The following is a 12871-nucleotide window of genomic DNA, read 5'->3' as shown; positions in this document are numbered from 1 at the left end:
TGCCACGATGGACTTGAGCCTGTAGCTGAAGTAAACCCTTCCTCCTGTAAATTGCTTCTAATCAGGTATTTGATCACAGCAGCCAGAAAAGCAAGTAGGTGGGCGTGGTGGCGCACGCCTTTAATCCCAGCACTCGGGAGGCAGAGGTAGGAGGATCGCCGTGAGTTTGAAGCCACCCTGAGACGGCATAGTCAGCCTGGGCCAGAGTGCAACCCTACCTCAAAAAAACTAAAAAAAAAAAGAAGAAAAGGAAGAAAGAAAAGAAAAGCAACTAATACAGGCCCGCTGTTTTTGTTTTTTTGCGAGTCTAAACCAGCATGTCTGGATTCCGTCTGGTCTCTGCTCTGTCTTTCCACACGTCCCACCTCTCTCGCGGTCATGCACTTGATGCGTTTCTCTAGATTCACCGACGCAGGAAGCTTGTGACTCTGCCATCTCCTCTGTAGCCAGCTATACCTTCTTACAGGAAATTTAATATATCTCCAAAAACAATGAATCTTAAGTGTTAAAAAAAAAATACACGAGAATATCTTTAAAAGATGAACACAGAAGTTAACTGAAATGGCCAAGATGACTGAAGCTGAAATGTAAATGGTGTCACATGGAGGACTTTTCCTAAGGAGAAATCACAACACTAAAAGAAGTTTGTTGGGTTTAATTTTAGCATAAAGATCACTGCAAAATGATTTTAACCCATTTGTTTAAAAACCATTATACACAATACTACTTCTTTATTATAATACAATTATTTGGTATTAGGCATTCAGAGTATAAAGAACTAACTTGTTTTTAAATGCAAATGGTCAACAAGACAGAAATCTAAATTTTAGGTTTTTTTATTTTTGATTTTTCAAGGTAGGGTCTCACCCTAGTCCAGGCTGACCTGGAATTCACTCTGTGTTCTCAGGGTGGCCTCTAACTCACAGTGATCCTGAGTGCTGGGATTAAAGACGTGCACCACCACACCCAGCTAAATTTTAGTATTGTTAAATAGTTTCTGCATAATTTCCCTACATTTTTGTTAGCACTATAAGTGTGACCAGCATTACAGCTCTTAATAAGAGTCTAATCTTAGTAAAAGTGAAAAATTAATCAAATACATGAGCATGAAAAACTGTTAGAAACTGCCATTAGTATATGTTCATGTACATCTACACACTTACTTATCAAGCTCACCTTTAAGCTGCATAGTACTTTTTTCTTCCACTTTAACATTTGATACAGGTAACTCTAGCCATCATGAATGAAGGTCAAAACAAAGCCCCTGCTTCTTGTCAAAACATGAACCTCACTGGAGTAAATTTGGATGCAAACACACTTTACTTAAATTTCTATTATTCTACATGAAAATCCTCACTAAATATTTTCTTAACAGGGTTGAGGAATTTACTTTTTTATAGTGAAAGTTTTTGCCCTCTATAAAAATATTTAAATAGAGCAACTTAGAGAAATATGTTCTCAAAATAATAGTTGTGTTATATTCTACTTCAGTTATTTCCATATGGAAACTTCATTAAAAATCAGTTTACCACAACCAATAAACCTGTTCAATAAACAATAAAAAAACTTGTCCAAAGCAATCCCAAATGAAAATGTATGCCATTTCAAAATTAAATGCACTCGTTAAGAATTTGGGCAATTAACAGAAACCATGTATTACATTTGCTGACATTAAGTTTAGCCCATAAACAATAGTTTTTCATTCCTTTATATTATCTTGTGAAATAAATAACTCAATCTCAACATGTGACTATCATTATTTTGTGTTACAACTTATTTCAAATTCTAAAGTTCACACACAAGGCTGCAAACTGGTGCAGGATTCATTTTATCATTCACTGACCCATGTGTAGTCATCTATAAATATTCACTGAAGCAACAGTGGTCCAACCAGGCACGATTTTCTTCGTTTTGTAAGTAAGTGTAGCCCAATACCTAATCATATTTGTAAATTATAAACATGAAAATATGTATTAGAGGCACATTTTCAAAACCAACACAGTATGAAATTTCACTTTTCATAGTCACTGAAATTGTTTCTTGTAGTTTTATGGCTGTTTGGTTTCCTTCCCCCTTCAGTGCAAGATTGCTGGCAGCTATCCTTTGGAGTCCAAGCTCCTCAGGCCTAAGCTGGCTGAAAAGGTAACGGGTAAACTAGCACCGGGAGAAGCACTGTACTAAATTTTAACGCTGTTCATTAGCAGTTCCATCTTCCTGAGTTTGCGCTTGTTTTTGGGCATTGGCTTCGGATACAACCCGTTCTTCAGGAGATACTCCTTGCTGAGGCGAATCTGAGCACCGTGCTGAAGCTGGAAAGAGCACAGAGCTTGAAGAGGATGAAGCAAAGTCTGCAGAGAGAAAAGAACAGTAAACAAATTATCTGTGACAACTTATTCTATTTACGTATATCTTTTCCTCAAACACAGAGGTGGCTTCTTATTGTTGGCTTTTAACTGTGAAAAACAATGGCTATTCTAAGAATTGTATAATTATTTCTAAATCCATAGATTTTATTTCTTTTTTCAAAGAGAAAGCAGGAGAGCAAATAGGAAAATGCATGTTACTACTCTATGGAGTGTTGACTCCATACACACAGTAAACACAATAGACAATTTGTGTTGTGAAGTACCACACAGTAGGACTAAACACAGACTACAGCAACTGAAGTCTCTATTGCTACTTTATCCCATTTATTTGAATTTTTCAAAGATAACAAATACTAACATTCTTATAAACAATCAGAAGAGTCTTTCAATTTACTTAGTAAGTAATAGGTCTGGACCAGATCCCCACTTCATCTCTGTGTCAGTCACTTAGGGCTACTAGCAAATCCAGTTGCATTCCATCTTGGGAAATGATGAGACTGTATTTCCTTACCTCCTTTGAAGTTAGGCATGGTCATGTAGCACATCTTAATGAAATATGAGCACCCTTAATGTATCATCATTGGGCAGAAACATGATGATTCACTACTTCTCTTGCCTTTTCTTTAATGAAAGTGGAATGACACATCAAGATGGTCTCTCCATAAACCTGGATCCCTAAGTGACTACATGACTAGAGGTCTTTCCAGCAAGCCCACTGGGCAAAGTGCATGAAGAAGAAGTGATGGTCTAGGAGATAAAGCTCTGGGCTTGTTTGTGAGGAAGTTTCCTGACTGCATCAAGGTAGAAAGACACACCCTTATTATGGCAGCACTATTCTATGGGCTGGGTCCTGGACCAAGTAAGAAGAGGACAGAGAGCTTAGCACCAGCCTTCATCATTCTGCTCTTGACGGTGGATGCAATGTGACCAGCTGCCTTGTGCTCCTTGTGCTTTAACCGTGATGTCCCAGCCATGGTAAACTATACCAACAGTGAGCCAAAATAAACCCTTCCTTAAGTTGCTTTTTTCAGGCATTTGGTCATACCACTGAGAACAATAACTAATTCAAGAGGTATAAAGCATTTTCATGTTAAGCCATTTGAAACTACTGCAGTTATATGTGGCCTATCTTAGTGAAACTATCACATGCAAGAATGTACTTCAAAATAAATAAGCAATGTCCACCTCACAAGTTTATTATCATAATACACAGTAAGAAGATTCACTACAGTTCTAGAAACATTACTGTATCATAAATGACAATGTTTCTAAATGAAAAAAATTATTATTAGATCTGAATGTAAGTACATGAGAACTAGAATATCTTAGGGGAACAAAGAAATCTATTTATAAAACAAATTTATTTCTAAATGTTTATGAGGGGAAAACAATGTCTTAAAAATCCTTTATTAGGCCTGGAGAAATAACTCAGCAGTTAAGGCACTTGCCAGCAAAGCCAAAGGACCCAGGTTCAATTCCCCAGTACCCACGTAAGCCAGATGCATAAGATAGCACATGCATCTGGAGTTCGCTTGCAGTGGTTAGATGCCCTATCATGCCCATTCATTTTTTTTCTCTCTCAAATAAATATTTTTTGAAAATTCTTTCATCTCCAAAGAAAATCCTTTTTTCAATATCCGCAAAGGCATACTTGCAAGGAACCACTCCTAGCACTCACTGGTGCTGGGGTGCACTAAGGATGCATGAAGCCCACCTTTCCCCACAGCTCTTTTTAAAATATTAGAGGCAAAACTTCCTAAATAAAGCAAGATTTGGTAACAACAAAGAACAACATGCTGGGATGGAGGGATGGATTAGCAGTTAAGGCATTTGCCTATAAAGCCAAAGGATCCAGATTTGATTCTCCAGGATCCACATTAGCCAGATGCACACGGGGACTGGAGGACCTATCGTGTCCATTCTCTCCCCCGCCCTTTCTCTGTCAAATAAATTAAAAAGAAAAGAAAAAGAACCCCATGGGGAAGGCTCCAAAATCATAAAAGAAGTCCTGGTAAATATTACAATAGATGAATAAAAGTTACCACATTTTATTCTAAAATTTGTTTTGTTATTGGGCACGGTAGTCAATGCCTTTAATTCCAACATTCTGAAGGCTGATGTCGGAGGGCTGAAGTGAGATAAAGTCCAGCTTAGGCTACAGAGTGAGTTCTAGGTCAACCTGGTCTAGAGTGAAATCCTGCTTCAAAATGACATTTTTTTTTTCTTTTGTCAATCTGGAGAAAAAAAATGAGGAAGGGCAAGGAAAGTCAAGGGTTTAAACTCTTTGGGTGCTCATCTTGACAACTGTGGCAATTAACTCTTATAACACCATGAATAAACTATTTTCTATGAATTACAAAACAAAAACAAAGAAAAAAATCAGAGAAAGACTATATGAACTGCAAGAGTTGATGATGACAGTAAGCAGCAGTGAGCAGAGGGCTACACCTTCACACCACACTACCTCCAGGTGCTTGAATCAAAGGACTGGGATGGCTGTTTTGACGAAGCTCTTTCCTTTGAGGAACCCCATGTCTCTAGAACAAGGCCATGAATACTTACTGCTCTCTTGCACCATCCTCATAGAGGGTTACTGGGGGGCATGTGTGCCATAGCTTTTCTCCTTAAGAAGGGAAGAATACAACCCTAATCACGGCAAATAGTGACTGGGCTCCACAGAGAAACACACTAAGATTTTATTGTAACTAGATTTTAACAGGCTGGCCTTAGGGTTCATCCATAAAGAAACCTACCTATCCTACAAACTGAGGATAAGTTTTTGTCATCTATAATAATGAGCAACTTGAGATATTTCATTAGACATTTTTTCTATTCATATTCCCAACCAGCCATCATACTGAAACTTCCCAGATCATGCCAGGACTGCCAGACATCATTTTTTGTCCTGGTCACAGCACAATTATTCCTGAAGGCCAAAGCAAACAGAATGGAGGTTCTAGGCCCTCATGGTGACTCTGGGAGTTTAGGTTCAACTTCATTCCTAAGAACAGAAGCTCACCTGATGCTGGTACCTGTCAATGATGCTCCTTTTTTCTACTTTCTTACTGAGCATGTGTGTGCGCTACGTGTGTATGTAGAGTATATACACATGCATACACGGATGCACACGTCCCATGCCCACGTGTGTGGATACCTGAGGAGAATCTCAGGCATCCTTATCTACCAGTCTTCAGCTTTGTTTCTTTGAGACAGAGACTCTCATTGACCCTGGAGATGCCACTTTTCATCACAATGGCTGATCAGTGAACGCATGACTCTGTCTCTTGCCTCCCACCCCCGTAGGACTGAAGTTACAGGCACACATGGCCACACCTAGCTTTTTACATGAGTGCTGGGGATGCAACCCAGGTCCTGGCACTTGCACAGCAAGTGCTCTTACCCACTGAGCCTTCTCTTCCCCACTGAGCCATCTCTTCCCCACTGAGCCATCTCTTGCCCACTGAGCCTTCTCTTACCCACTGAGCCTTCGCTTATCCACTGAGCCTTCTCCCCAGCCCTAATGACGGTACCCTAACCCATGCTAGTACTTACATGGTATACTCAGGATAGAACATTTTTCCAAGTCTCATGTGGTCGTGATAATAATCCCTTTTTTGTTTTTAAAATACAAAGCTTATCCAATCTAGGAAGTCAATGTCATCAGTAATTGCTTCTGGTTACATCAAGCACTAAGAATAGTGGACACATGAAAATAAAGATATGCTGACAGAGGATAAACACTATTAAGATATTGTCCCACTTATAAAATGTTATACCATTTTTTTTGGACAAGTTCTTTCTTAATTTTGAAAGATTTCATCCTAGATACAGATACCTGAAAAATAGAACATGAAACATTTGAGCCAGGTGTAGTGGTGCACGCCTTGGATCCCAGCACTCAGGAGACAGAACCATGAGTTGGAGGCCAGCCTGGAGCTAAAGTAAGTTCCAGATCAGTCTGGGGCTAGAGCAAGAGTAAGGCTCTGCCTCAAAACCAAAAAAAAAAAAAAAAAAAAAAAGGGGAGGGGGGCTGGAAAGATGGCTCAGCGGTTAAGACACTTACCTATAAACCATACTGACTTGAGTTTGATTCTCCAGTACCAATGTAAAGCCAGACACAGAAGGTGGCACATGTATATGGAGTTTATTTACAGTTTATTTACAGCCCTGGCATGCCCATTCATCCTCATACTCATTCTCTCCCTCTCTCTCTCCCCTGTTCTCTGCCTCTAATAAATAAATTAAAATAAATATATTTTTTTTAAAGATAGACCTTGGTCTGATGTTGTCTATCTGTGAGAGGTTTTACATAAATACAAAGGAAGATGCAGACTGCACAGAAAGCAACTTTGAACAACAGTTTGGTTTTGGCTGTGGAATCTGCTGAGCAGCTTTTGCTCAGGAAGACAGGCGGTGGTGATGACACACAAGCATGCGCGTGCCCAGCTGAGGGCGTGGAGAGGACACAAAGGGCAAAGGAGAGACCTGCCTGCCTGTTGGATTCATCACTGGTGCATTTTTTTTCCCTCAAAGAACAGAGGAGAAACTGCCAAGACTAAACAAAGTCCACTCACATGGTCAAGAGATGTCTACTTATAAAAGACAACATTTGAAAGAAGAGACACCTCCAGTTCTAACCTGCTCCACAGCCCAGAACCAGGGAGAGAAACACAGGATTCAGAGCTTGCTTCTGACCCTCTGTAACACTTCTGGCTCTTGAGACCTTCATGAAAATTAAATAGAATGTTGACTATAGATTATGAACCTGTTCATATTTTGTTTGCATGTATACCCAATAGAGTACCTGTTTTATGCTCTTAGCATGTTCCATATTTTCCCAAATAAAAGTACCAGTGCAAACAAAGTAATGTTACTAGAGAATGTTCTTGTAATTAAAAAGAAAAATATTTAACGTAAGAGAATATAAACTACCAAAAAAAAGGTAGAGAATACTAAATGAAAAATCTAGCCTAAAAATTCTATTTAATGTTGTGCTACTTACATGTAATTTAGCATATTAAAAATGCCGTTTGCATAGCTTAGTATGAATATTTAAATAATGCAATCTAGAATACTAAACTAACAGTAAAATACCAGAGGGGGAAAGAGAATTATAAAAACACATAAATTTCTATCTACTCTGCTTGTCACATAACTCATAAAGCTTACAAATTAGGCATAGCCAAAACTTCCCAGTAAAATCTAACCCAACTTTCAAATGACCGTAAGCTTCTACATGCCTCACGTATGTCATGGTTCTTCTCCAAGATGGAAAGGGCAACAGCAGCACACTCCAGGGTGGAAAGGCACCTATTCGTTGGTTGCATCCGAATTACATACTGGCTAGAAGTACTAGTTTTTAGCTGCACCTAAAACCAAAAGAAAAATAATCAAATATGATTTTTGGAGCTGGGCGTGGTGGTGCATGCCTCTAATCCGAGCACTAGGGAGGCAGAGGTAGGAGGATTGCCCTGAGTTTGTGGCCACCCTGAGAATACATAGTGAATTCCAGGTCAGCCTGGGCTAACAAGATTCTATCTTGAAAAACAACACTACATATGTGTGTGTGTGTGTGTGTGTGTGTGTGTGATTTTTTTCTTTAAAAAAGTTTTTTGTTGTTTATTTGCAAGCAGAGAGCAACAGAGACGCAGACAGAGCAAATAGGAGTGTCAGGGCCTCTGGCCACTGCAAAAGAACTCCACTTTGTGCATCTAGCTTTTCATGGGTACTAGGAAATCGAACCTGGGTCATTAGGCTTTGCAGGTAAGTATCTTAGCTGCTAAGCCATCACTCCAGCCCAATTTTTACCTTAAATTTAAAATTACAAAGTTTATACTATAAGTATTAACTGCTTCCCTCCTAAAATTGCCACTGGTTTAGATATACTAAAGCTTGCATGTGCATCTTACATATAACATCATTTCATTGCTATTGTTAAATAGTAAAAGTAAATATATCTGGCAAACAAAATATAGCCAGGATATTCAATTTTCTATTTATCTAAAACTAAAACATTAATAACAGCATTCCAGTAAGGAAAAGAGTGAATACAAACTTCAGAAAAGAGGATATAATCCTCTAAATACTTGTTAATGCCCATATATTAGGGCTGCTCTCACTTTGGGTTACAGAAGTTTCTTTTCAGATGGTAGTGACTACCAAGGAGTAAAAACTCATCAATGTACTGAGAAGTGACAGCTGAATTTCACTTGTAATATTTCTATCACACCCTTTAGCAGCTCAGGGACGACAATGGAAGAGCTGGAAGAAAGAATGTAAGAGCCAGAGGATGGGAAGAGTGCTTTGCGGTACTGTCTTCTGGATAGACATGGTTATTGCATTCATGACCCCTCAGTGCCTCTTGTCATCTACGTAAGGCTTGCATTTGGGTCCCTCAACAGGTTGTCATGGATGGTGGAGGAAAAAAACTTTAAAAGACATCAAAACGGAAAGGGAATAGTAGGAAAGAAGAGGTGGTTCAGCAAAGGGAAAGGCGAAGGGGAGGGGAACACAGGAGGCTGGTGGAAGGGATTTATATAATTTTTAGATAAATTTTTATCTTTAAGAAATAAAATAAAACAAAATTAACATGTGGGTAGATGGTAACTTTAACTTTTGCTCCTAGAATATGTGAAAATGGGATCTCAGGTAATGGTTACGACACTTAGCAGAGCAATTCATCAAAATCAGTTGTCCTATTTTTCTAGCATGCCTGTCTAAGAAGCATGGATAGTTATCCCTGGACCAGTAAAATGCTCTCATCCATGACTGTCTCCCTCAGTTCTTTCCCTCCTCTGTGTCCCACGCACCCTCTGCTCTGCGCCCTGTGTGTCAGTGGACGCTGCTTCTCTTCAGGCAGAAGGAGGAGGAGACGGGGGCAGTGGGCATGGCAGAGTTGGTGCTGCTGCTGCTGTGGGCATTAGAGAAGAATGCACTGACAGACAATGCTTTAGGTGTGAGCATAGTAAAACTACTTGGCATTTCTACTAATGAAAAGTGGTTGAAAATATATTGAATTATAAAAGCTAACTAAATGATTAAATAAGAATTCACAGTGTGGGTAATCATTTTAATTACTAATAATTACTAACAGCTTTGATATTTCATCAACTAATAAAGCATAATAGAGAAAATGAATGCCTTCAATAATTATTTCTAAGTCATTATTAGAGAAACTTAAAATAAATACCTAGTTTCCAAAAATTTTTGGGAAAGAACTGAGGGAGGAGACCCACTAGATAAAGGGCTTTCCACACAAGTGTACCTGAGCTTGGATCTCCAAAGCCTCATGAAAAGCTAGAAGCTACACTGTGAGCATCTGTAATCCCAGCCCTCCTGCTGCAGGAAAGACAAGACAGAAATCTGAACTTGAGGCTTACCTTCTCTAGCAAACAAAGAAGTGAACAAGAGACCCTGCTTCCTCAAATGAGGTGGAAGGCAAATACCTGAAAACAGGTAGCAAATGCTGATGAGTAGGCAAGGAAAGAAAAATCTTGCACACTGCTGGCAGGATAGAAAATGTGTGCAGCCACTATAGAAATCAGTATGGAGAACTCTCAAAAACCTAAAAATAGAACTACTGTATGACTAAGCTAACTGCCCTTGAGTATATCTCCAAAGGACTCCAAAAAACAAAAGCAGAATTTAAAGCTTGGCAGACACTCTACATTTTTTAATTATATAGCCTGTATTTTTCAAATTGATAAGATTAGCAAACACAGCTGATGTTTTAACTAAACAATCCCCTTTAAAAAAATTATTTATTTACTTATTTTTTAAGAGAGGAAGAGGCAGATAGAGAGAATTGGGCATGCCAGGGCCTCCAGCCACTGCAAATGAACTCCAGACACATGTGCCACTTTGTATATCATCTGGTTTACATGGGTTCTGGAGAATGAAACCTGAGTCCTTAAGCTTTGTAAATGGCTTAACTGCTAAGCCATCTCCCCAGCCCAACAATTCCTTTAAAAATATAAGCCATAATTTAAAAAAAAAAAAAACATTGAAAATACTAGTAGCAACGTACAAGCCTATGCTATTTAAAAAATCAAAGACAGGGCTGCAGAAATGGCTTAGCTGTTAAGCATTTACCATTGAAGCCAAAGGACCCAGTTCAATTCCCCAGGACCCACGTAAGTCAGATGCACAAGGTGGCACATGCGTCTGGGCTGCATTTACCGTGGCCGAAGGCCCTGTGTGCCCAATTTCTCTACCTGCCTCTTTCTGTCTTTCTGAAATAAATATTTTTTTAAAAAACCTCAAAGACAGCCAGGCATAGTGGCACACAACTTTAATCCCAGCACTCGGGAGGCAGAAGTAGAATAACTGTAAGTTCAAGGCTACCCTGAGACTATATAGTGAATTCCAGGTGAGCCTGGGCTAAAGTGACAGCCTAACTTGAAAAAAAAAAAAAAAGAATAAATCACAGACAAAGCTTTGTTTTTCATTTCTAATTCTAAAATTCTAGCAGATATGTCATGTGTAAAATTTTCCCAGTGCTGTGCTCATAGAGGTTATAGTTCTGACTCATAAAAACTTCTCTTCCAGGGCTGGAGAAATGGCTTAGCAGTTAAGCGCTTGCCTGTAAAGCCTAAGGACCCCAGTTCGAGGCTCAATTCCCCAGGCCCCATGTTAGTCAGATACACAAGGGGGCACATGTGTTTGGAGTTCGTTTGCAGTGGCTGGAGGCCCTGGCACGCTCATTCTCTCTTTCTCTCTGTCTCTCTCTCTATCTCTCTCTCTCTCTCTCTCTCTCTCTCTCTGCCTCTTTCACTCTCGATCTCTCTCATATAAATAAATACATAAACAAAAAAAATTTTTTTAAGTATCTGAAATGCACAAACCTCAGATGGTATGTGTGCCTGTGTGTGTGTGCTCGTGTGTGTGTGCCTGTGTGTATGTGCCCGTGTGTGTATGTATGCAACCGTGTGTGTGTGTGTGTGTGTGGGTGTGTGTGTGTGTGTGTGTGTATGTGTGCCCATGTGTGTGTGTGGGTGTGTTCTGAAAAAGGGAAACTGAGGGGCCCTAGAAGCAAAATGCCTTACAAGCATTAGATTTTATAACCAAGCATGGAAGTTATAAAATATAAAAGCTGTAAAATGTATGACCTCCCCTTTAAGTAAACTTTCTCCCAAACTGGGCTCAATGGCTCACGCCTGTAAGCCCAGTACTGGATAAACTAAGGCACAGGGATTCTCATGGGTCTGAGGTATCTTGAGCTACACAGTGTGCTCGAGGACAATCCAGGGCTACAGAATGAGACTCTGTCAAAATAAAATAAATAAAAAAAATTTAACTCCCACTTAAAATTAATAAGCTGCTTAACAATTGGCAAAAGCCATTTACGTTTCCTGAGATGAAGCTTCCTAATATGAAAACAGGGCAGCAGTACTAAGGAACCTTCACTTATAAAATTTTACAATTTATTTTTGTCTTTGTTTTTTTGAGGCAGGGCAACACTCTAACCCAGGCAAACCTAGAACTCACTCTGTAGCCCAAGCTGGCCTTAAACTCACAGTGATCCTCCTGCCTCAGCCTCCTATATTCTGGGATTAAAAGTATGAGGCACCACACTTGGGCTTATTCTTTTAAAAAAAAAAAAACTCATAAAAATCATCCAAATCAAGCTGGGCGTGGTGGCGCACACCTTTAATCCCAGCACTCGGGAGGCAGAGGTAGGAGGATTGCCGTGAGTTTGAGGCCACCCTGAGACTCCATAGTGAATTCCAGGTCAGCCTGAGCTAGAGTGAGATCCTACCTTGTAAAACAACAACAACAAAAAAAAATCATCCAAATCAAACTATTTCTATAAAAACAGCCTAACAGTAATCACTGAATCCGACCCCCACTATTTCTCACAAGAAAGCAATGCCGGTTAAATATAAAACAAAGGCAGGTGGATTGACGAGAGTAAAGGCATTCAGTAATGAATTATACACTGTTCAAACAAAGCTCGGGATGCTGCAGTCCGACATTGAACAGCATTCATGATCGAATATGCCCCAGAGTAACTGACCAAAAAAGTCCAACACAGAATTACACTGACAGATCTTAAAGAATTCCAGAGGGAACTAAAATTTCTTTCAAGTATATTCCAGCTAAGCATCTGGTTCCCAATCAATTATTTATATTACCTACTTTCTGCTTTTTTTTTTTAACAAGACAGGTTTTCAGGACAGCAGAATAAATCAGATCTCTCTCGAGCCATAGTGGCCTGCCAGTTTCTAAAAGCATGTCCTTGAACAACTTTGCCTCTCCAGTCTTCTTTTTATGGAAGCATTTCAGAAAAACCTAGTATTAAATCAAGAAGATGGATTAAGCCCAAGGATCAAACTCTCACCCATTTGAATTGCTTAAATTAACAGAAAAATAAAATGCACAAAACATGCAGGCATTGGTAACAACATACTGCTGTAAGAAAGTAAAAAGGACCCGGAAAGATGGAAACACACCCACATTCATTGACTGAAAGACAATATTAAGATGTCAATATCACTCAAAGCAAT

General features: G+C 39.3%; 1 protein-coding gene across 2 annotated transcripts in view; it reads right to left on the bottom strand.

The window, feature by feature from the left end:
• Positions 1-286: 286 nt before the first annotated feature.
• Positions 287-12871, bottom strand: part of Dtwd2 (DTW domain containing 2) — a 70005-nt gene continuing 57420 nt past the window's right edge. Inside the window, exons 5-6 of one of the 2 annotated variants that reach the window (XM_004651554.2) lie at positions 7607-7735; positions 287-2348 (exon numbers count right to left, since the gene is read on the bottom strand). In XM_004651554.2, the coding sequence (XP_004651611.1) occupies positions 2178-2348; positions 7607-7735 (300 nt within the window). In that variant the 3' untranslated portion in view covers positions 287-2177. The remainder of the gene's footprint in view (positions 2349-7606; positions 7736-12871) is intronic. The other variant, XM_045133863.1, reaches the window with a different exon arrangement.

The sequence above is a fragment of the Jaculus jaculus genome, chromosome 14 (genome assembly GCF_020740685.1).
Source record: "Jaculus jaculus isolate mJacJac1 chromosome 14, mJacJac1.mat.Y.cur, whole genome shotgun sequence".
Taxonomy (NCBI): Eukaryota; Metazoa; Chordata; class Mammalia; order Rodentia; family Dipodidae; genus Jaculus; species Jaculus jaculus.
The sequence above is the reverse complement of the archived record's forward strand: the minus strand, read 5'-3'. Positions and strand labels throughout refer to the sequence as shown.